The 24,124-nt window shown below is 42.5% G+C and overlaps 1 protein-coding gene across 7 annotated transcripts in view; it reads left to right on the top strand.

Annotated features, from left to right (window-relative positions):
* The window catches only part of MDN1 (midasin AAA ATPase 1), a 139,026-nt gene that overhangs the window by 104,760 nt on the left and 10,142 nt on the right, over positions 1-24,124 (top strand). For 4 of the 7 annotated variants that reach the window (XR_006786102.1, XM_045842555.1, XM_045842552.1 and 1 more), the window contains 21 exons: positions 167-365; positions 1,681-1,840; positions 3,175-3,321; positions 3,865-3,991; positions 5,059-5,164; positions 5,693-5,808; positions 6,434-6,919; positions 7,186-7,412; positions 7,997-8,152; positions 8,335-8,504; positions 9,180-9,341; positions 11,751-11,888; positions 13,870-14,011; positions 15,512-15,684; positions 16,227-16,376; positions 16,886-17,030; positions 18,981-19,303; positions 19,568-19,735; positions 20,790-20,891; positions 21,627-21,834; positions 23,023-23,196. Coding sequence is in view for 6 of the 7 variants with exons in the window: in XM_045842555.1 (XP_045698511.1) it covers positions 167-365; positions 1,681-1,840; positions 3,175-3,321; positions 3,865-3,991; positions 5,059-5,164; positions 5,693-5,808; positions 6,434-6,919; positions 7,186-7,412; positions 7,997-8,152; positions 8,335-8,504; positions 9,180-9,341; positions 11,751-11,888; positions 13,870-14,011; positions 15,512-15,684; positions 16,227-16,376; positions 16,886-17,030; positions 18,981-19,303; positions 19,568-19,735; positions 20,790-20,891; positions 21,627-21,834; positions 23,023-23,196 (3,779 nt within the window). In the remaining variant the exon portion in view is untranslated. The remainder of the gene's footprint in view (positions 1-166; positions 366-1,680; positions 1,841-3,174; positions 3,322-3,864; positions 3,992-5,058; positions 5,165-5,692; positions 5,809-6,433; positions 6,920-7,185; positions 7,413-7,996; positions 8,153-8,334; positions 8,505-9,179; positions 9,342-11,750; positions 11,889-13,869; positions 14,012-15,511; positions 15,685-16,226; positions 16,377-16,885; positions 17,031-18,980; positions 19,304-19,567; positions 19,736-20,789; positions 20,892-21,626; positions 21,835-23,022; positions 23,197-24,124) is intronic. The other 3 variants (XM_045842556.1, XM_045842553.1, XM_045842554.1) reach the window with 2 other exon arrangements.

Below are 24,124 nucleotides of genomic sequence, written 5' to 3'. Positions count from 1 at the left end.
GTGACAGTACCTGTCATACTTCTTTAAAAATATATGATTGAGTGTATAAGAAGCTCATTGTATACAAAAGATAAGTCACGTGGCTATACATCATTGATGTTATTTTCACATTTCCTCACTTCCATCCATTTTTATTCTCCTCATCTCGGTTATTACCTGGGGCCAGGACCCTCTTTAAGTTCATGAAGAAATTTGAAGCTGTTCTCAGTGAACCTTGCCGGTCATCTTTGATGGAGAGTGACACAGAGGAACAGTCTGACTTTTTGGCACAGCCAACAGAAGCAGCCACGAGTGAAGCATCCCCCATTCAGAATCTGAACAAGGCTCTGAGGGAGACCCTCTTAACTCGGCCAGCGGCTGCGCAGGTACTAGCTTGTGGAGTGGTGTCTGCGTATTTCTGGACAGTCAGGTGGGATTTGTGCTTTCTGTGTAAGGAGTGTTCTTAGAACTAGTCAAGGAAATGCCTTTAAAATTTTGTTCTTTGTACGTACAACATACAGCATTTGTATTGTCTTGCCTGATCCCGCTGAAAAACACGGATGCTGGTACTGAAAGTTTAACGTTAGCCTGTGGGAAATAAGTGTGCTTACCTGTGAATGTTTCATTTACCAGCAACAAAAGATTTGAAGCATCAGTATAGGAATATGCCATTGAAGCAGCTGCACAGGGAGTGAACGTGTACAGGGATGAGCTAGCTTGTTGTGATTGCTGATGACCACGGTGTAAGTATTCTCATTGTGGTCAATGTAAGCACCAACAGTTCTTCAGCCAGCTCTTAGCTGGCTTGCAAAATTCCTGAACATTTAGTAGTCACAGAGACTTGGAGTGAACAGGTCTATTACAGGTTGGTTGTTCTGCTTTATATCCTTGGGTATATAGAGATCCAGGATTTGGGGAGGGGCACGTCTCAAAAGAGTAGTTATTTTTGCCTCTTACTGTCCGTCTCACCCTGGGCCCATAGAGTTAGCAATGGAGATCCTCAAGCTATTTTGAATATTTTAGTAGTACAGAAAGCACAGTGAAAATGGAGCATTTAGTCATGATACAGCTCTATAGATAAGATGGCTGCCAAGTTTGCTTTAATTGTATTTGCCAACTCACTGCTTCTGTCATGCTGATCAGAAACTGACTTGCTATTGATGACAGCACAGGAATATCAGAAATTCTTCAGGGGAAACAATAATGAAAATATGTTCCTATGAATGAAAGCTTTTCCCTTCATCTAATATCTGAGTTCTTGATGTTTGAACAGGAAGCGGAGGGTAGGAGAGAAGGTAGTAGAAGTAGGGTTTGGCAGATCAGGTTTGCCTTGCCGTGCAGCAGAGCACCTCAAAGGTGGCATGTATTATTTCTCATTGTGTTGCGCTCAGCAGTCAGAACTAGAGTCTCCTTGTGGCTGGCACAGAAGCGTTGCTGGAGGTAGGGGTGGGGGTCCTTCACTACCCTGATCTCCTATGGAGCAGTAGTACAGTTTTCTAAATATCCATGGGACATGACTATTTTAATTTTGGTTATGCTGCATTTGTTCCTGTGAGACTTCAGAGATGGTGAGAAGAGAATTTCATATTTGCTAAGCTATGTGTGTATGGAGGGATGCAGCATTTAAATTTAGTGCCCATGCAGGTTAGTGCTGTTACTATTGTCCTTGGCAGGAAGACTAACCCCTGTTCTGTCTCGTAGGCCACAATTCCAGAGCAGTGTCAGGGCGCTCCTTTCCCCTTGGAGGGGGAGCTTCTGTATCGTTTGCCAAAGCTCATGAAACGAATGAGGAAGATGTGCCTGACACTCATGAAGGACAGCCGCCTCCCTCACCTAGTGGAGAGCCTTGATGAGTTCACTGGTGGGTGCCAGCAGCCTGGGGCAGGGGTGGGCTTTGCTCTGTTTCCCCCAGTGGCCCAGGAGGGCTGGGAATTTGTCATCTGTGTCCTTTTTGATGTCTTGAATAATGTTGAGCAATTAATTGAATAAGAAAGTGGGCTAAAAACCAGCAGAGCCCAGACATAAGGGCCAGCTCGGATTACACAAACTTTCATCATAATTTTTATCCTGTCCTCCTCTCATGTAAACTCGTGCTGTGTTGCGCCGTTTTCTAAGCAGCTTTGTTTATGGCAGCTCTTGTCGGTAGGGGCATGAGTAAAGGGCACAGAGATGGATTTCCCAGAGTCTTGAAGCCGTTCCCACCTCTCAGGGTGTTTTCTCTTGGGATAAAGGAAAAGGAAGGTTCATCCACAGCCCCCTTGCTTTCTTCACTTCAGATAGGCACAGCAGTTTCACCTCCCTGAACAGTTCTACTCAGGGGTGTTGAGAGCCGAGACTTGCTCTGTAATAGAACAGCAATGGCTGGTGAGAGAACTCCAGAGTCTAACAGACAGTTTGGTCTCTTGGCAGCCCTTTACCACTTCCCCACAGTGTGTGGTGTTGGAGTGAGGCAAGCCCTCCTTTAATTAGGTTATGGTTCGATACCAGGAGCTCTTTAATTTGCAAACTTGTTAGAGTAGTAGCCTAATATCCATTGCTCAAGATGACATTTCTGCCTGATGAAGGTAAATGGAATACCATTCCCATGTGCATCTTCTGGAAGGGGCACCCACTCTGTGTGATGCAGAGCATTCTCTCCTCTAACCTCCCTACGATGCCAGTGTAATGCACGTGGTGCGCTTGCCCTCATCTGGAAGGCTAGGCTGCCTGTATTAGTTTGCTAGTACTGCCTTAACAAAGTACTGCCTATTGGACAGCTTAAACAACAAATGTTCTCACAGTTCTGGAGGCTGAAAGACCAAGAACAAAGTATTAGGCTTCTTCTGAGTCCTCTCTCTTTGGCTTACAGATGGCTGTTTTCTTACTGTGTCTTCTATATCTGTGTCCTAATCTCCTTTAGGGACACCACTCAGAATAGATTATGGCCCACCCATATAGCCTCATTTCACCTTAATTACCAGTACCTCTTTAAAGGCCCTGTCTCCAAGGATAGTCACATTCTGAGGTACTGGGGCTTAATACTTCAACATGAATTTGGGTGACTACAGTCAGCACATGTAAATATTGCCTGTGGCAGGTAACTGTTGTAGGTATCTCTGGGTATTCAGGAAAGCAGCATGGTGCTGGAGAAATAACTTGATCTTGGGTAATTTTAACACATGGATGAGTCTTTGGGATTTTCATGTTCTCTCTCAGGTGAAGTAATTTCCTCTGTGAGTGAGCTGCAGAACTTAAAGGTGGAGCCCTCCGCAGAGAAGGAGAAGCAGCGGTCAGAAGCCAAACATATTCTCATGCAGAAGCAGCGAGCGTTAGCAGACCTCTTTAAGTACCTTGCAAAAACGGGTAAGGTTTTCAGTTGAAACCCCATAAAGTAAAATCACCAGCTTTTATGGAGAAAAACAGCATGGGTGATTTGGAGGAACTTTCTAGAAACAGTTGAGACAGTGTAAAATAGAAGGTGGCAGGCAAGGTTTTGAAATGCCATTCTAAGAGTTCTAGTCATACATGAAATCCTGTGATGAACCCATTTGTGATTCCCAAATACTTCCACAGTTTTATAATGAGGTTTTTCAGAAATCATGTTTTTTTATTTTCATCACTATATGTTGTACAGTATCCACCCTTTGAGCATAGCCTAGCGAGCAGTGCTTCTCAAACTTGGATACATGTACAAGTAACTCAGGGAGTCTTGTCCAAATGCAGAAGTAGGCTCTGTTTCGGTGAGTGTGGGGCGGGCCTGAGCATCCGCTTTCTAACAGGTGGCTTGGGTGATGCTCTTCCAAGGACTTGTGTTTGAGTAGCAGTGGCAGAGTGGGCAGGAGCAGGGCATGGCACATCCATTCTCTCCTGAGCTGCTTTATTTAAACACATGCTATTTCTTTCTAGGTTTGTCGTATCGTAAAGGTCTTGCCTGGGCCCGTTCAAAAAACCCTCAAGAGTTTCTTCATCTTCGCCCGTTGGATCTCCGGAGCTCATTGTCTATAGTCAGCAGCACTCAGGAGGCTGATTCTAGGTTTGTTTGTTTGTTTGTTTGTTTTTTAATTAATTAATTAATTAATTAATTAATTATAAATGAAGCCAGGCATTAAAGCCTCCATGTCCTCACTTGCCAAAGTGGGGATAGCAATACCTACCTCTCTCCTGGAGTTGCTCCAAAGGTAGCATTTAGAAAAGTGCCTGGCTCAGGGTCTGCCTTGTGGTGAGCATTCAGTAAATGCTAATTTTCTTTTCTTCCTTTATCTTTCTTCCTCGTATTTGCCTCTCCCATTAATTTTTTGGTTCTTTGATTTTCCTGAGGTCTACTTATTTTGAATGTACAAGTGAAAATCTGCTAGAGAATAGCCACAGTTTTAGCTGTTTCACATCTATAAGCCTCTTATAAGCTGCAATATATTTTTTGATTTTGAGAGCCTATAAACTTGAGACAGAGCTGCCTCTTTTAACTACAGCCAGGTTGTTGTGAAAGACGATTTGCATGAACTGGGTATGGCATATATTTGTGTTTGATTTGCTCAGTAGCCTCAGTGCTTTAAATTCAAATTCAATACCACATTATAAAAAGTATAAATTTTACATAAACATTCTGGGTTTTTAGTCCTTCAAGAAGATTTGGCCAGGTGGGCTAGCTTCTCCATATGGTCAAAGTTGACTGTAGCTCCCTCCTCTTGAGAGAACGTGTGCTCTCCAGTTCCCGGTGTTCCGTAATAGTCCCTGCTCTTCCACGCTGACGCCAGCTGTCATTGCCATGTACCACTTTGTGCTTGGCTCTCCTTAATCATTTATTATCTGCTTGGCCTCTGTAGGCATCAGAATTTAGGACCTCTAGCCTCCATTGCTAAGATAGTTATAAAGTTTTCATTAAGGAAACCATGTGGTTATAATTTATTCCCTACTATACTTTCAGTGCTAAGTGTGTAATACAATACATCCTTTGCATAAAGGACTGATGAGTGCCTCACAGAAATAAATTTATTTAGACTCTTGGCTTTTGCAGAGGCTAAATATATCAATCTCTGACTCTTTAAGATCTGCGTTTGGAAATAGTGGTTTCAATGAAGTAAATCGCATTTTTTTTTATAGGCTGCTGACAGAAATCTCATCTTCGTGGGATGGGTGCCAGAAGTATTTTTATCGCTCTCTTGCACGGCATGCCAGACTTGGGGCGGCTCTGGCAGCCCCCGCCAAGGTTAGACTGGTAGAATCTCAGTTGTGGGGCCCAGGGAGGGCTCCAGCTCTGCTCATCCCACGGCAGCGTTCTCAGACCTTGTCAAGTAATAACAGTTCATTGGTGGAAGTGACTGAGCTTTGTACTGAACATTGTTAAACTTGCAGTACACTCACTGTAATTTTGTGCCTCATCAGAGACTATCTTAAGACAAAATCAGTTATGCAGCATTTGCCAGTAGGATCAAATACATAAGAAAAATTATGGAAGATAAACTTCGAGTTGAGAAATGACCACTGATACCAATTTTGGTGTTAGACCGATTTTCTGTTCATGAAATATCCATGATCTGTGGGAGCATAATTTGAGAAGCAGTGCTCAGAAAGATCAGTGTGTTGCCCGCCTCTAGAGTGCAGCACTTCCAAAGCTTATCTGATACTCTTCCTCTAAGCATATTGGGTGAAGTATCTTTCTGGTGGTGCCTACATGTGGTGGCGGGCGGGGGCTTGCCAGTAGCACCTTCAGCATGCTTCCTCCTCCCCCTGCCAGGAGATGGGCATGGGCAACATTGAGCGGTGTAAAGGGTTCTCGGCACATTTGATGAAGATACTTATCCGGCAGCGGCGCTCCCTGACTACACTGACTGAGCAGTGGATCCTCCTCAGGTACTAGCTGGCTAGTTGGGTTTGTGGCCTGGATTAGGAAGAATTACATGGGTCAGCTCAGAGTTGCTGCATGTTCTGCTCTCAGTTGTGAAATGAAATTTGAGGCCTGAAAAAAAAAAAGGTGGGGGATTTTTCTGGCTTTTGGTGATATCCCTCTCCTTCATGGAGGCTCCTCAACAGAAGCAGATATTTAAAAGATGAGGGCAGTTGGGAAGTCCATTGTCATCTGCGGAGGGTTAAGAGGCAGTGTTTCCAGACTAATCACTTCAGTTTCAGCTATTTTCTGCTCCACTCACAAGGGTTTATCTAGATGAGTATATTACACTTGCTAGATTTAAAAACAAACAATGGTTGAACTTACTGCATTGGTATGACTGAGATGTGAGAGGGCTGTAAGAGGGCAGGTGATAAGCACTGGGTTTTGATACCTCTGAAAGACTGAATGATGTGTTTGAACTCTTTGGGAGGCATTCTAATAGACTTATTACCTATCGGAGGAGTCCTCTATTTCAGTTATGCGAAAAAGCCCATGCTTGGTTCAGAAATGAATGGATTTACTGTTAAAAACAACACGGTGACACAGACTAAGGCGCCATGTGTTTCTGCCATGGCTTTCTCTGCACAGGAACCTCCTTGGCTGCATGCAGGAGATTCATGGCAGGCTGACAGGGCCACCGCTGTACCCCGTGGCCTTTCCCCCTCAGGATGGTGTGCAGCAGTGGACAGAGAGGCTGCAGCATGTGGCCATGCAGAGTCAGGTCCTGCTTGAGCAGCTCTCCTGGCTCCTCCAGTGCTGCCCCAGTGTAGGGTCAGCTCCGGGCCAAGGTGATGCCCAGGCACAGGGTCAGCCTTCGGTTCTGGACACGGAAGGACCAGAGCTCACCCCACGACAGCTTTCCAGAGCAGCGTGGGACCTCTTCCCATCAGATCTGAGCTACCCGTCCCCGGTACCTGGAAATCAGCTGCCTTCTGGTTGCCGGATGCGGAAACAGGACGAGCTTTGGCAGCAGTCAACCTCGAGATTAACAGAGATGCTGAAAACCATTAAAACAGTGAAAGCTGACGTTGACAGAATTAGGCAGCAGTCTTGTGAGACCCTCTTCCATTCTTGGTGAGTGTGCCTATGCCTCTACTCTTCCTTTCTGTGCTTGGGTGCTTGTTCAGAGTTTAGAGATGGGGTAAAATCATGAAAGGGCTTATGCTTCAGTCCTGCATTTTTTTCAGTGGACAGGCATAGTGCTTTGTGGCATATGTCTAGCTGTAAACCTTCGAATACAGTGAGTTAACGCCCTGCTTCCATTTTTGAGGTTGGAGGGATCACTCTTGTGTGTAGGTGTGTTAGCTCCTTTCAACATTGTGGCATTTCTGTTGTTGCAGGAAAGATTTTGAAATTTGCTCTTCTGGGCTGAGTTGCCTGTCCCAGGTATCATCTCATTTACAAGGCCTAGAGTCCCTGTTCATTCTTCCAAGGAGGGAGGTTGAGCAAACAGACCAACAAATAGCATTAGTTGAGAGCCTGGAATATATCAGAGGAGAAATCAGTAAAGCCACAGATGAGTTTACTACCTGGAAGACACATCTGCTCACTTCAGGCAGCCAAGGAGGTAAGGACTGCTATTCAGTAAGGGAGTAAAAGCCCAGCGTAGGAATGATGTCTTGTAGATAAAGCCTAGATTATCCTGGAGACACATACTGTTTTATTCTAGACCTATGTGTCCAGGGTTCTAAGGCAGACAGGTGTGGTTGAAACCCACAGCTCTGAACTTTTTTTGTGCCATTTGTTCAGGACTTCCCTTGCCTTTGGATTGCCATCATGTCACTTTGTGGTGCACATGTATGGAGACACGACAGGCTCCCTCAGCTGTTAAGACAGTTGTCCCTTAGATTGGAAAGCTGAGGGTGATATTTGGACTAAGTTAGTGTTTATACACACCATCTAAACTGTCGTCCTCATGTTTTTGACATTCTTGTAGCAAAATTGTTTTAATACAAGACAATAAACTTGCAGTTTTATTTACACAAGGACTGTGTCTTGTTCACATCTTTGTATCCAGCACAGCTTGGCACAGTGGCTGACCCATAGTAGGTGCTTACAGGCGGCCATTTGTTAACAAATAAGCATTTCTGACGATATCCTGAAGCAAATGTGATCGGGTTTTTTGTTTGTTTGTACCATGTTACTTAATAGGAAACCAATTGTTGGATGATGGGTTTGTGGAAGATTTTGCAGAGCAAATGGAAACTGCCATCCGGTCTATCCTTTATGCCATCCAGAACTTAGCAGAAAGAAACTGTAAAAAGACAGATGAGAGCACTGACCAGGCAAAGCCACAAGAAGAGGAAGGTATGTCAGAAATTAGGCAAACATTAGTTTCATACTTGATTTAATTTTTCAACGTCATGGATTTTTTTGGTCACTTAATATTTAAGGACATGTTAGGAATGATGGTTGGATGAATGGGGATGAATTGGATGAATGGGGGTTTATTTTTGGTTATTCATCATGTTCTTTTCTGTGAATGAAAGAAGCATCAGGCTTTGAGAGACTGCAACCAGGACATTTAACAAAACTCTTAGAGGAAGACTTCTGGGCTGATGTGAGCACTTTACATGTACAGAAAGTAATTTCTGCCGTCTCTGAGCTGTTGGAGAGATTGAAATCGTACGGTGAGGATGGCACAGCAGCAAAGCACACGGTAACCAGCTCTTCTTTACAAGCTTCTTGCTGTCGGGAGTGGGCTGAGTAGGGCAGGGTGGGTTTTCACCTCGCTCTATGTGGGTGGGCCTAAAGTGTGCACTGCAGCAAAACCACTAAGAAGCTGATTTATCGATGCATGACAAACTTGGAAAAACTTAGGGCTTGCTTGCTAAGGGTTTATTGGTGAATGTTGCTGCCATCAACTAAGGCTTGATGGTCATGCCCTGCAAATACCATTCTTTTCACAGTAAAGCCAGCAGAGGAAGTTGTTGAATCCGAGAGTCCTGAGAGCCAACTTATTTTATAGGGCATTGTATATTATTTTATAGTGTTGCCTCCAGTGCCAGCTTTGATTTCCAGTGGAATTTATTCATAAACATTTTATTTTTAAAAAATACAAACAACCTTGTTAACTAAATGAGACTTAAGTGACTGAGAATTTCGAGTGTACTTTTGTGAGGGTTTGTGTGAAAAGTAAGAAATATCAGCAGGTATGTCTTAAAAATACAAAACCTTATCAGTAGTGACATTTAGTACGTTCAGTTCACAGTGTTGGACAATCATCATTGCTGTCTAGTTCCAGACCAGTTTCATTACCATCTTTATCACGCCAAAGGAAACCTAGTACCCCTAAAGCTGTGTGAGCAGTCTTTCTGATCTGCTTTGTCCCCAGTTCTTCAGCCAGTCCTGCTGCTTGTTGGTGCGCCTGGTGCCCATGCTGTCCAGGTACTCGGACCTCGTCCTCTTCTTCCTGACTGTGTCTTTGGCAACTCATCGAAGCACTGCAAAGCTGCTCTCTGTGCTTGCCCAGGTCTTTACGGAGCTTGCCCAGAAGGTAAGAACTGTTCATGCAGAGCACTGTGGGGCAGCTGGTACATTCTGGACCTGGTAGTGTTTCGTTTGTCTTGGACTTTCACAGATAGCAGGAGGTGATTTGCTTTCCCATGGATTATTTAGGGCTTCATCTGGCACCCTTGTATTAAGCCTCTTTCCACTACAGTCTTGGGACCTACAGATCCCCCACTGATGAACTCCCTAGACTCCTTCTGAAGTCTGCTGCTTTCTCCTCACAGCCTTTTCTCCCTGACCCCAATTTGAAGTCGTCTTCAGTTAACCCTGAGCTAGACTTGTAGGATAGATGAATACTTAAGGCTAGTAGGTTTTATTTAAATAACTTTTCTCTAATTATGATGAAATGGTAATGGGTTTCTTCATGTTAGGCAGAACATTTTTCTTTAATAGGGAAGCCATTCATTCACCCATCTATCCAGCCCCTGTACCCAGTAAGAGGCAGTCAAATCTAACAGACTCACCACAGTGATAATCGAATCATGGGGTATCCACTCCTATAGAGTTAATCACTAAACCTCTCTGAGCCTCAGTTTCCTCATTTGTAAAATGAGATCTGCCTACATTCATTAACGTTTTTGTGATAACCAGCTTCAATTGAATATAGTTATATATATACACACACATATATATTTCTTCAGTGTTCCAATATCTATTTTTTTTAGTATTCCAAGATTGTCTCCTAAGTACACTACAGATGAGATTTGCTTGAGGGAGTTAGGAATTTACAAACTGAAGGTGAGGTCTAGGTTTCTGAGTTTTTACTTCTCAGTATCTGGAAAGTTGGAAAGCGTCACAGTGAAAGGCAAGCCCGTGCCTCGTGTCTAGAGGATAGATATGTGTATTTGTTGAGTCACACAATAAATGAACGCATCTCAGATCTGCCTCCTCTGTCTGATGAGAGCCGAGCCCGCCGTACACCCCACCACTTCTTGTTGGGAAACTGCGTGCACATGGCAGCCACAGGACAAGGCGTGGGGAGGCTACCCGGGGACTCAGCGGTTTGTCCACCTGGACCATTGCACGGGTCTGGCAGCTCCAGAATGGTTCCGGCCCATTTGACCTGTGTGCATTTTGGGGTGGGGTGTAGGGGTGGAAGTGCTTCTGCTGAAAGCAGAGTTGGGAGCCCATGGCTGTCCTAGCTGTAGCTACTCTAGTGATGTGCCCTCCAGAAGGATATCCGAGTCTCCCCTGAGTGGTCTCAATTCTGCCTGCATCTGAAGTATATTTCTTTCACAATAATGTAGCCCAGCGGGAAGATTAGGTAAGTTAATCAAAATGTCTTTTTAATTGATTTTCTAAGAATATACGTCCTAAAAGTGAATTTGCCTTTCTTTTAATTTTATTGTGTCTAAATTGTATTGATATCCTTTCTGAGTAGCGTGGAGGGAACTTGAAAGTAGGTTGGACATGGTGCTAACATAATAGGTCTAGGCTGTAATTACAGCACTTAACCAGCAGAAAGCTGTTTCTTTGTAACTAAGTCACAATCAGTGTTTGCCAGACTTGGATTTTAATTCCTGGCTAGTTGGCAGCTTATTTTCAACTTAATTTTAGTACATTTTTATCCTCAGTTTGACAGTTATCTTGATAGTTTGTATTTTCTCTGATAAAACTAAAATTTCTGATTGAGAGCCACAGTTTTCTTCTCCTTTTTCTGTTCACTTTGGTCCCACATGCTAAAGTAGCTGAATTTGCTTTTCAGCTATTTTCTAACATGAAACACAGTTTTGTTAACACTTCTGAGCCTTACTGTGCCTGCCTGGCCTTGTTCTTTACTCTAGACTCCAAGCGGTGCCAGGTGCCGGGGCCAGATGTGGCATGTTCTCCAAGAGGGACAGGTTTACCTGAAGAGTTGGGGGAAGACATATTTTTAAAATATGTTAAAATTAACATTTTATTTGAGGAGCATGGCACAAAATTTCAATTTTTAAAGTAAAAATGAACTCTCCCACTTGCAGCATCTCATTCAAGTTGCTGTGCCTCCAGGGTTACATACTTCTATCCTCAGGCTAATTTGAGGAGAAAATAAGAGCAACAAAACGCCTCTGTGATTTAGACACTGAGAGGGCTACTCTCCTTCAATGATTTGCTTCTAAATACTTTCCATAGTATATACATCATTCAAATTTCTTCTTGCCAAATATGACAAATTACCACACACCAGAGGCCTCTCCAGAGTCAGAACCTCATTCATTAAGTTTGATGTCAGGCTTTGAGACATAGTAACAGTTATCAGTAAGGAAGAAAATATCCAAGGTCTACTCTGCTTCCATCAGATTTAAAATACGGAGCTAGAAAAATAATTAAGCATATGTTTAATTTTTTATGTGGTAAGGCTGAAAATCCCTGTTCTTATTGCTGTTGTACCTTACTGTTCACTCTTGTGTTCAAGGGATTTTGCCTGCCCAAAGAATTTATGGAGGATTCAGCAGGCGAGGGAGCAACTGAGTTCCATGACTATGAGGGAGGTGGAATTGGAGAAGGTGAGGGCATGAAGGATGTGAGTGACAAGATAGAAAATGAAGAACAGGTAGGTCTTCACATACCTGAAATGTGTACAGAGTTTACAGAAGATTGTTCCCTTTCCCCTGTCTTTTCAGTGAATTACAGACATAAATGTCAACAGTTTTCAAACTGAGATCTGTGGACCTCTAGGAGTGCTAGGGCTTGGGAAGCAGATGTTAAACAGAAAGCTTAAAGGCCACAGAAACAAACTTTGCAGCTCAGTCATTGGTTATGGTTGTAATTTGAGAGGGAAATGATTTTAAATTTTTTAAATTTTAAATGGGGAGATTACTGCTGATGATTTTCTAGAGAATATTCTTGGTAGTGGTTCATTTAAGGATAAAAAGGTTGGCTTATTTTGTCCCAGCTGGATGGAGCACTGTCTCATGCACCAAAAGGTTGCAGGTTTGACCCCCCAGTCAGGGTACATGTGGGAGGCAGCTGATTGATGTTTCTCTCTCTTTCTCTCTCCACCACCCCCACTGCCACCCCCTTTCTAAAATCAATAAACATATCCTTGGGTGAGGTTAAAAAAAAAAGTTGGGCTATTTTGATAATTGCATGAAATAATTTAATCTGTATTCTTTTTTGATCAGAACCAAGAATGCTCTTGAAATATTTAAATGATTTGGACTAAGGTTGTTATGTTGCTTTTTATAATGCCTGTCTTATTTGGGAGTGATGTTTATCTGTTTGTATGCATACTTCTGTTAGTCACTTATTTTAATCAACAATGACTTGAAGAAATAAGTAACAGAATTATTTTTTTGTTGTGCCTTATGTTCTAAGTCTAAAGCAGGCCATACATACATTTCTGTTTAGGGTATGGCCATAGCTGTTAAAAATAAAAGAGCAAACCAATTTAAACCTCCACTGTCTCTTTGAAGGGAAAACTGGAAACAAATTAAAAAAACCAAAAAAGTAATTAATGCAAGTGTTTATGTAGTAGAGCTATCTTTTTATGTCTGTATGTTTTGTTATTGTTTTGTTTTTTTTTTGGCTTTTCTTTATTTCTCAAATTTAATTTTATCAACACACAGTGTTCTTCTAATGAAAAAAATTAAAGTAAAAAAGTAAGCCTAACAGGAGAAGTATAACCCAATGCAAAAAAAATCATTAAGAGGAATAAAGAACTAAGAGAACAATTTGGCAAAATCTAATATATGTTAGTAAGGGTCAAAGATAGTATGTACAGCAATACTGTAAGTTAATTAAACAGAATGAGGTAGATTTATATGTATCAATATGGAAATCGATCTGAAAGATTTTTTTAATTAAAAAGAAAAGCAAATTGCAAAACAGTTTGTAAATCAGGATTCCTTTTTTATTTAAAAAGATGTTGGGAGGTAGGTATTGATATATAATACTTATATTACTATTTATGATGTATTCCTGGATGAACTAATGCACCTGTATGTTATTGATGATAATTTCTTTGGGAGTCGAAGATGGTAGTATGGGAAATTGAACTGTTTTTGTTGTGCTTAGAATTCTTTTAATAAAATTGTATTTACTTTTGTATTTTTAAAAAGGACTTCTAAAATTCACTCATAGTGAAAGAGATAACAATCATGACTCTTGCCCCAGATATCACAGAGTATGTAGGAATACACAGTTTAAGGGAAAGTGAACACAGTTGTATTCATAGTGTGTTACTTGAGAGATCAAAGTGACAAAATATTAAAGATATGGACACTATAATAAGATTGATGGATATTTTTTGTCCTACAGAGCATACCTGTATATTTAAATATAACTGGATTTTTAAACAAGTCACAGAATTCTGTATTCTCTATTCACAAATGCCATGAACTGGAATTTAACTACAGAAATTTTAAAGCAAACCAGAAATTGTTTTGTGTGGTTATCTCTGTTGGTTTTCTTTTTTTTCTCTTCCCAGAGATAACTTTATACTATTAATCTTGGCATTTACATAATTATATTCTATTTAGAACTGAATAAATACTAGTTATGTTTGTTTGATTTCTATGCACTTTTTCATATAGGCAGAAGATACATTTCAGAAAGGTCAAGAAAAGGATAAAGAAGATCCTGACTCAAAATCAGATATTAAGGGCGAGGACAATGCCATTGAGATGTCAGAAGACTTCGATGGAAAAATGCATGATGGGGAGCTTGAACAACAAGGTTTGAGATTATCTGTCACTGCATATTTGCTCTTGAAAAATAATTTTTATCCAGGAAATTGCATGTTCCCAATGAGGAGCCTATTGTCCTATTAGAATTTTTGGACCAATTTGGTTATTCTGCATAACTACAAATGAAAACATCAGCATTTATGTATGTACCATCACTATGTCAAGGTAGAGGTCTATAGTCAGTTTTGGAGATTCTCCTCTAAGTAAACCAAGACACTGACTGATGTTCCGGCTCCCTCCGGCTCACTGCTAGATGCAGTGAGAGGGTACTGCCCTTCAGGGTCGTCTGAAAGGGAGAGGAGATGATCCCAACAGAGCTTGGCTCTTAGCTCAAAGGTAAATTGTTCAGGGGATCTTTTTAAGAACTAACTACCCCCACTCCCCAGTTACAAACATACTAGATGTTGCCCTGACCAGTGTGGCATAATTGGTTGGGCGTCATCCCACAAAGCAGAAGATTGCCAGTTCTATTCCCAGTCAGGTCACATGCTTGGATTGCAGGTTCGGTCTCAGTTGGGTGCATATGAGAGGCAGCTGATCGATGTTTCTTTCTCACATCAATGTTTCTCTTCCTTTCTTTCTCCCTCCCCCTTCTCTCTAAAAAGAAATAATAAATGAAATCTTCTTGAAAAAGTAGACCTTTTTTGTAGACAATTTGGAACAAAAATGCAGGAATGAAATCAATGCCTCTTAGGCCTACCACCCAAACCACTTAATAAATTTTGGTTTATTTCCATTTATTTCATATGTATATACTCACAGATCATAAACAGTGTAACGTATACTGCATATTTCCCTTGACATTAATAATTTGAGCATATGATTTCTTACAGCACATTGTCATCTGTCATGTTTGTACTGTAATTTAGTTATTACCCTTAATTTCTGTCCAAAGCTTAATTTGAGACATAGGTTTTAGTCTGAGTGAAGATCTTGCAGAAGTGCAAACCGACCTCAGAGTAGAATTGGCATATACTTGCCTAAGCAGCACAAGGACATAACCTTTGACACAGTAGACCTTGAGCAAAGATAGTGAGAAGAAAATACTGATCAGTTAAGCCATACATTGATTTCAGATGTTGGATAAAATCATAGAACTATAGTATATTGAGGATGGGGGAGGAACCTAGGAAATCATACAGTTCAGCTCTGTCATTTTACAGATAAACCACAAACCAGTGTGGTTGCTGAGTCCCCTAATGAATATGACCCCAGCACCAGAGCTAGACATCCTCATAGCTGTCCTGCCACCCTTCTAATGGTCTGTTCACATACACTTTGCACACTTTCTTGTTTCTTCAAACAGTTTGCTAAACACAGTAGGACTGCTTCCGCAGATCTGGAGGCACCTGCCAGTAGAGTGCTCTGTGGAAGCAGGCAGTAAGTCCCAGGCTGGGCTTACTGCCTGCCCGTACAGAGCAGTGGGCTCACATGGGACCAGGTTGGTTTGGGGGGTCTCCCTAACTAAGCTCAATGCCTTTCCTTCTAGAAGAGGATGATGAGAAATCAGATAGCGAGGGCGAGGACCTGGATAAACAAATGGGCGATCTGAATGGAGAGGAAGCTGACAAACTAGATGAGAGGCTTTGGGGTGATGAAGACGAAGATGATGAGGAAGAAGAAGACAGCAAAACTGAAGAAACAGGACCAGGAATGGATGAGGTAAACTCAGACTCCCACCCCACAGTCCCCAGCTTGAGAGGAGACAGTCTTCCCAACCACTGCTCCCGGTCATTTACTGCTCCTCTTCTTCGTTTTCCTTCTCTTTCTTCCATTTCTCTTTTTTTTTCTATGTATCCTACTCATTGATTCAGAGCTAAAAGAGTGCTTGACCTGAGCCATCCATCCCACGTGTTCTGAAGGAGGGAAGTTGAGGAAACTCAGCACACATGTTCTTATTCTGCTGTGGGCCATGGAACTTCTCCAGCTCCCTCTTAGAACCTCCCGGCTGGCTGTGACACCGTGCCTCACGGGCTGGCCCAGCCTGCGGCTCACATGCCTGGTGTCACTGCTGTTCTCTGGGTGGCCCAGACTGTTGTCTGCAGGTCACAGACGATGCCCATCACCTGCGTGTTTTTGTGGGGCAGGCCCAGCGGGCAGGAATTGCACATGTCCAGAGCTACACTAGGTAGAACCAGCACGTGTGTCAGCAGTTTCTCAGATCAAGAGGGATGATTTTGTGTTTTTCTGCTTGCGACATTTAGGAAGATTGTGGACTTGTTGCTAAAGATGACACCTTGGATTCTGGGAAGTCAAACAGAGATAAAAACCAGCATGATAAGAAGGAAGAAAAGGAAGCAGAAGCTGATGTTGATGGACAAGACCAGGACAAAATTAATGAACAAATGGATGAGGTAATGAGGACTCAGAACTGATCTACTCTCCTGACTCACGACTGTGGCCACTGCACCATGTGGCTCTTAGGGTGACTCAAGGCATTTTTTTTCTTATTTGTCAGTTTTTCTAATTGTCTCATAAAAGAACATGTAACAGAGCCTCTTAACAGGACATAAAATATCTAACTATTGCCAGTGAGGTGGTCTTCGTGCTGTTTGGGCTCATGCTGCAGTTTGGAAGCTGAAACCTGTGGTCCTGTTCTTTATTCTCATAAACTTCAGTTTCTTCTCTGAGATCGAGTAACACAGTTCCTCTTGTCAGTGGAGAAGCTGCATAGAAAGGAAAGTTTTAAACTCCAACATGAAAATTCTATAAATATTAGTAAAATTAGAATGTGTGTTAGTAATTTTAGGGCAGAAACATTGTATTCTTTTGCATAACTACTCAGCTAATTATATATGAATGCTACTTTTTAAAAAAAGTTTTTAATGTTTACTATTTTGCCTGTTCTCTCCACTCTTCAAAGCGGGAATATGATGAGCATGAAGTGGACCCTTTCCATGGCAACCAGGAACCACTGCCAGAACCCGAGGCTTTGGACCTTCCAGAGGACTTGAACCTAGATAGTGAAGATAAGATCGGTGGTGAGGACACAGATGATGAAGGAGAAGGTGTGTCTTTTATAACCTGAAGATACCAGTAGGAACTCATTGAAAAGGAGTAGTAACTGATTTATCTTCAGGCCAGTGTCATGGCCAAGTCGTAAATCATGTTTGGTCAGCTCAATTCCACTTTGCAAAAATTGCTTGTTCTTTGTCGTGTTTCTCATCTGATAGACCTAAAGCTTGTAAACCAGCAGTCCTCTCTCACTGCTGTCATTTCCAGTCCTATATTTTAATGCTGTGCCTGGGTGGTGCTTCATCACACATGGCTTCATCTCCCCACAGCCATCGCTGGGCCCATCCCGTGGATTGATGTAAACCCTGGGCACACCCAGGCTTCTCGCAGAGCCCAGTTTTAGCTTTATAAAGGAAATGATTGTTTCACTTATTCTTTGCTGTGCTTATGTTGTGTGTTTAGCCTGAAATATGAGGTCATTATAATAGAGAATAAAACTGAGGAATCCCAAGAGGAATCAATCGCATGGTACATGCCTTAGCTTTCTGGTGCCTTTGTCACCTGTTTTTCAACCTGGGTGACTCCGTGGGGAGTGTCGTCTGGTGTTAGTTGGAAGCGCTCTGGAGGATATGCTATACTAGTGGCCTCCATCCTGGCGGGGAAGGGGATGGAAAGATGTGAGCGAGCTTCACTCTGCTTCTGAATGCATTAATTACATATTTAGTAAAGCTACTAAATTAAAAAAACCCCATATTGGGACAAAAATAGCAAGTTACAAAAGAATAAATGAGGTAACTATTTAATACAAGGACCAGTTCACATACTATTTATGGATGCATCAAATGCACAAAAATATGGGAAGGAATAGTTCATAGCATTAGGCTCCGGTGACACCTAAGGATGTAGGAAGGGTGAAGGCCTCCAGAATCCAGGCAGTTGTATCCAGAACCATTTAATTTCTTGAAGAGACAGAAGTTTGGCACGAATACAGCAAAATGTTAATACCTCTTAAATCTAGGAGTTTTATGGTTCTCATAAATGTCAAATGTGTTTTCCATGTTTAAAGTATTCAGTAATTAAAAAATTCGTGAACTTGATACTTAACTAGAACCATTTGGCTAAGGAGTTGATACAGATTTTCTTTAAGCTCAAAACATTCTTCGCTCTGTGAATCTCTAGTTTACCTTTTAAACAGTATAAATTGCTGCTTCTGAGGCTATTTTATTAACTTAAAATTTTGGAATATGATTTCAACTTGGAGTTCAACAATCGTGCAAGCATAAAATTAAGAAAACTAAAACCCACTGAGAGTGTAATAAGCCATTTGCCCTAGAGAAACATCCAGGCTCATTTTAAACTATTGTGTATATAAACTAAGGAACAGTTGTTTGAAAGAATTATTTGCTAACAAAGTAGCTGATTTCTGAAGTGTCCAAAGTATAGAAAAGTTCTTTAAATAAACAAGACTTCTTCAAGATTATATCCATTTGAATGTATTGTTATTTCTGTGTATTCTCAATCATAATTGAAAATTAGACTCTCATTTCCTATCTGTGCTCTAAAATAAAACGTTCCTATAGTTGTGGCTTTTAGGATTTTTTAGTAGATCGCTTATTATTTAAAGAAATACACCATCCAATGAATGTATATAATATATAAGTATGGCTGAGGTTAGAGGTAGGCAGAATTTTTCTGTGATGGGGTCAGGTAATGAATAGATCAGGCCATAAGCCGTGACAGAGATAGTGCGAAAGCAGCCATAAGCAACGCAGGATGGATGAAGTAAATACATAACTAGTGGATGTGGTTGAGTTCGTGTCAAATTCGACCTACAGAAACATGTAGAATTGTAGATGGTCACATTAGACCCACGGGCCACACTTTGCCAATTCCTTGTTCAAATAACAAAACAGTAACACTTGGGTAATTACATCCCATCTTAAGAAATAATGTTGTTGTTTAATTCTGTGTTTCTTTTTTGTTTGTTTGTTTTACTTACCCAGAAGAGAATCCTTTGGAAATTAAAGAAGAACCAATGGACACCGAAGAAGGAGGTCATGAAGCTGAGGAAATAAATGAAGAGACTGATGACCAGAATGAAGATCAGAGTCAACATGAGGCTGAAGAAGGCCCCAGTGAGGATGACAAGGGGGAGGAAGAAATGAACACAGGGGCTAGTGACCAAAACACAGATGCAGACAAACATTCTGAAGAAAGCTCTGAGGAAGAGGAGCAGCAGTCTCCAGAGGACAAGGACAACGATGCAGAGGCCACTGAGGAAAGTGCACAGAATGGCGTCTCTGTGGACCAAGGTCTCCAGCCTCAGGTAGTATGGGTGTCTGGTATGCCTTGTATTGGAAATAATAATGGGGAGGAGAAATTACCATATTCTCACTAGAAGGTCCTTTAGGATGCTTCTCCATCTCTTGGTGGTGCTGCTTTCAGTTTCTGTTTCAGACCTTCCCTGGCTCATCCATCCCCTCCCCGCCGACTCCCCTTAGTGAGGAGTGGGGTGCCTGCTTGCTATAGAGGTTCCCCTCCTTTTGTTCTTTCCCCAGAGCATTTAATGCTGTGTTTGATTTCCCTGCAGAAGGAGGAGAAAGAAGAAGGGGAGAACTCGGACACAGAGGAGCAGGTGCCAGAGGCTTCGGAAAGGAAAGAGCACTACTCCTGCGGGCAGACCGGGGTGGAGAACCTGCAGAGTGCGCAGGCCGTGGAGCTGGCCGGGGCCGCGCCCGAGAGCGAGCAGGGGAAGGAGGTGAGGGGCTCATGGCCAGCTGCCTCTTAGGAGGGTCTCTCTGGCAATAGTTGGTTTGCACGTGATGTTTAATTGTTGACATCTAAAAGATCATTTTTCATTCATGAGAAAATGATCACAGACCTATTTTTATATGCTTCCTAGAACTAACCTGAGAATATTTGCTTCAGATTTTGTTTAATTGATGCACTTAGTGCGAAGTCACTAGACTGGGAGTTGTCTGTGGGAGGATGAGGTTTATGTTGTATTTTTTAGAATGCTTCCAAGGAAAGAAAGTTAGAATCAGACTTCATGCAATAATAGGCCTCTAATAGTGCTTCCATTTTCCTTATAGTTCACCAGGCTTCTGAATGTTTTAATTCAGAAAGCAAAGCACTTCTTTATTTTTTGGCTCAGGGTAATGTGTTCTATATGGAGCCTCCACTTGGGCCTCTGTCTTGCTGTGCAGAGAGCACCGAGTCAGAGGACCTGTGGCTACAGTGGCGGCTTGGACAGGTCCTTGGCCTTTCTGAGCCCCAGTCTTTTCTCTCCAGTAATAACAGCTGTTTATGCACATACACCCTCTCCGCCCCATTCATCCAGCACCCACTAGGTGCTAAGCATTTTTATTATTTCAGCAAGTTTGCACAGTCAAAATATAAGGTAGTTAATATTATTGTTCTCACTGTTTTCTTCATTTTATATTTGAGTTAAATAACCCTCAGTGACATTAAATGACAGTCTCAAGGGTACACAGCTGGTTGCTGATGAAGCCTGGTTTCTAATCGAGGTCTCCCCCACCTTCAGTGTAAGCCACTACACTCTTGTAAACAAAGAACTACTCATCCTCACAAAGCAAAGTCTCCCACGAGGGTACAGATCCGGGTCTAGGTGCCCCTGTTCCTGCCCACAGGCCAGGCTGCGGTCACGGGTGAGTTCCAGAGCAGTGGGCAGTTATGCGTGTTTATCTTTGAGGTGAGAATAACAGGGAGAAAGTTGTGCGCCACATAGGGCAGTTAACCAGGTGCTGGGCAGCTTCCTCCATCCTCATCCTTTCATGGCTTGGGTTTCACAGGAACATGGGAGTGGAGCTGCGGACGCGAACCAGGCAGAAGGCCACGAGTCCAGCTTCATTGCCCGGCTCGCCTCCCAGAAACAGACCAGGAGCAACACACAGGTCTCTGTCACTCTTCAGTTCAACTAAAGTGAAGGCTGCCTGTAGAAAAAAATTGCTCTAAATCTAGTGATTAAAAAAAAAAAGCCACAGTGTCTGCCTGTTTTTGTTCCTGTTCTACCAGACATGATGGCGTCACTGGAGAGCAGACCGGCACCTCAGGGCTTTCCCCGTGGATCCCGTCCCTGGGCCATCTTCCCTGTGCAAGGGCTCACACGTGTGTGCGCACACTCATCCCCCCTCCCTGATATGGAGCCCAGGGGCCCGGCCCGGTGCTGTGTGCTGCTGCCCAGCACCAAGCAGTGTTACTCTTTTCGATGTCCATAGTCTTTTGAGTTAATAAGTTTTTTAAGGGTGTCATTCATGCACACGACACAAAATTAGTGTATAAAAATTAATTCCCTAAAAAAACTTCCACCCTATCCCTGTCCTCAAGCCACCCAAGGAAATTGATGCTACTAGTTTTGTCTTCTTTCAGATGATCTCTGCATATGTAACGTGTGGATGTACGCGTGTGTGTTTCTTTGCTTCCCTTTGCTTCCTTGCCTTTATTCAGATGCTACTCAGAAATTGTTTTGTATGTATGTATAAAGAACTGCCTATTCTTCTAACAGCTGCATTGAATGGCATTTTTGTATGACTGAACCTAATTTACTTAACCAGCACCCTATGGATGGACATTATGGTTATTTTTCAGTCTTTTTATAAGGCTCTGATGAATTTCCTCATATCTCCCAGAGTTTTAAGAGGAAACCTGGACGTGCGGACAATGAACGCTCCATGGGTGATCACAGTGAGCATGTGCACAAGAGGCTGCGGACTGTGGACACAGACAGCCGTGTGGACCAGGAGCCCTCCCAGCCCCAGGCCCAGCCCCAGGCGGAAGACGCCGCTGTGTTTGAGCACATTAAACAAGGGAGTGACCCTTACGATGCACAGACCTACGGTAGGAGCAGGGAAGGCCTCTTTGCTCACTGAGCTCTCTGTGAGAGCTTACTCTGTTTGACTATGTGCCCACCAGGTGTTACTACAAATTCATTTTAGGGGGCAAGGGAATGGCTTTTTAAAACTCCTCTCTCTAGGAACTGCAGGTATATAAATTGTTTTTTGTTTAAAGGTATCCATAGCCAAATACAGATGCTCAGTGTTTCTGGTCTAGTGTAAGTTTTTAAAATATTCTTGATAACCGTTGGCCATACCCAGGCCCAGCACTGACGCAGGGGTCTTGGAGTACTGGACATTTCTTCATAGTCACCCTGAGGTTGCTCCCTGCAGTGGCAGAAGCTGCGAACTGGAAATACGTGTTTTCTCTGTAGGGGAAAAGGGAGGAGGAAAAAACACCCACGTAGGAAGATTCAGGCCTTTGTCAGCTTTTCTTTCTAGTTCTTGGTGACAGTTCACCACTTTATTCCCAATATATAAACAGTTGATAATATCTACCTACGAGGATAGAACAAAAACAATTGCTCTGCAGTAGATTACTTTTTTCCTCTTCTGCCCCTACTTGTTAGGAAAATAAAGCAGTAATAATAACAAGTACCATTTATTGAGCTTTTACTTAGTGCTAGACGCTGTTCTGAGCGTTTGCTGCATGGTCTTGGAATTCCTCCAATGATCTCGTGAGCGAGGATATCTCCATTTTATAGATGAGAACACTGAGGCTTAAGAAGTTTAAGAACTTCTCCAAGATTTAGATGCTGGGATTCCCACGTTTGTCTTTCTGTGCCAGATGTCATCCTCTTAACCAGTACTGCTTCCCCATCCGTACACAGCTAGCTGCTCTTGAGTCATGTGCCACGTGCCCAGTCTGTTTATTGCGGTTCAGTCTCTGGTCATAGTAGTAGACCCAGCTAAATATCCTACTTCTGTGGTTGCAAGCTACACTACATCCTTGTAGCTTCTCTGGGAGGTAGAGAATAGGCAGTTACATCAGCAGGTCAGTAGGACATCCTGGGCACGAACAAGCCAAGCACTGTATCCACAGCCCAAGCCAAGCACTGTATCCACAGCCGGTTAGAACCAACATTAGTAGACTCTGAGAAGCTAATGATACAAAAACCACACCCGCTCCGGATACTTTGTTATACAAAGAGCTAACTAAGCTTCTCTATGTGTCTGTGTACTTTGTTGGCAGATGTAGCCAGCATGGAACAGCAACAAGGTGCAAAAGACTCCCGCAAGGATCAGGAGGAGAAGGAGGAGATAGAGGATATTCTCATGGACACGGAGGAGCAGGAGGAGCTCACAGCAGTAGACCCGGAGCAGCTGAAGCCACAGGAGGTGAAGGCGGGGGCCACGGCAAGCTCTGGTGAGTGTTAACGGAAACATACCCCTCCTGAGCGCTCTGATTTAGACAAGTTGCTTTGGTTGTACTGTAGTCGAGCCTGGTCCTAAACTCATAGCTTAGACATTCATTTGCCTGTAATAACGTTGCTGTGATTCGGAGTGGAAAGGGGAAGGAGGGGTCTTGCAGGACACTTTCAAGGAGACCAGTGAAACTTGAGTTTCAGACAAAAGTCCATCAGCCTTTTAAAAATACGTGGAAGAGAATAGATCACTTATCCAGTTGTGAAAAGAAGGTATATTCTTAAATACTACAGAAGTAATGTTTTTGATTATATGAACATATACAATATTAGCATCAAATGCAGTGAAATGTTTAAAGAAATGGAATGGGGACAATGCATGTGAGAAAAGTATTAAAATTTTGTATATAGTCACTTTAATAGTTGACTTGGAGCTATTACTAGTTTATTTTTTAAACGTATTCAACATATTGTTTTTAATAATCAGCAGGGTAAAAATGAACTGTCAGTAATGAAAAAATGCAAATGTAAAAGAACCTGACAAATTCAGAAGCTTTTCCTTCTTCCTCCTTGCCCTCTCAGGGGCATCAGTGCCGTTGGTCGACTGGCCGGTACGTGGTGGTGGGACAGGCACAGCTCTGTGATTAGAATTTTGTAGGTTCACACCCAGATTTTACCTCTTAACTCACAGGTTGAGCCACATTATTCATCTCTTCTTTGTCTCGGTTTCTTCATCTGTGAAATGGAACTTTGTATTTATCTTGGTGTTTATTTCTGTCAAAGTTTTACATGCACCTAGTTTAAAGAATCACACAGCTCTTCAGGGCTTGTCAATGTAAACTGTGAGGAGAACCCCCCAAAAAACAGAATTATCTTCTGAAGGTGGGCTCCTTATAGTACAGGCCCTCCCACCGCCCCCGCCCCACAGGT

This window comes from Phyllostomus hastatus, unplaced genomic scaffold, assembly GCF_019186645.2.
Source record: "Phyllostomus hastatus isolate PE091 unplaced genomic scaffold, TTU_PhHast_1.1 phas_contig_40, whole genome shotgun sequence".
In the NCBI taxonomy this organism is placed as follows: Eukaryota; Metazoa; Chordata; class Mammalia; order Chiroptera; family Phyllostomidae; genus Phyllostomus; species Phyllostomus hastatus.
Note: the sequence above shows the minus strand (reverse complement) of the source record. Positions and strands in the feature narration are given on the sequence as shown.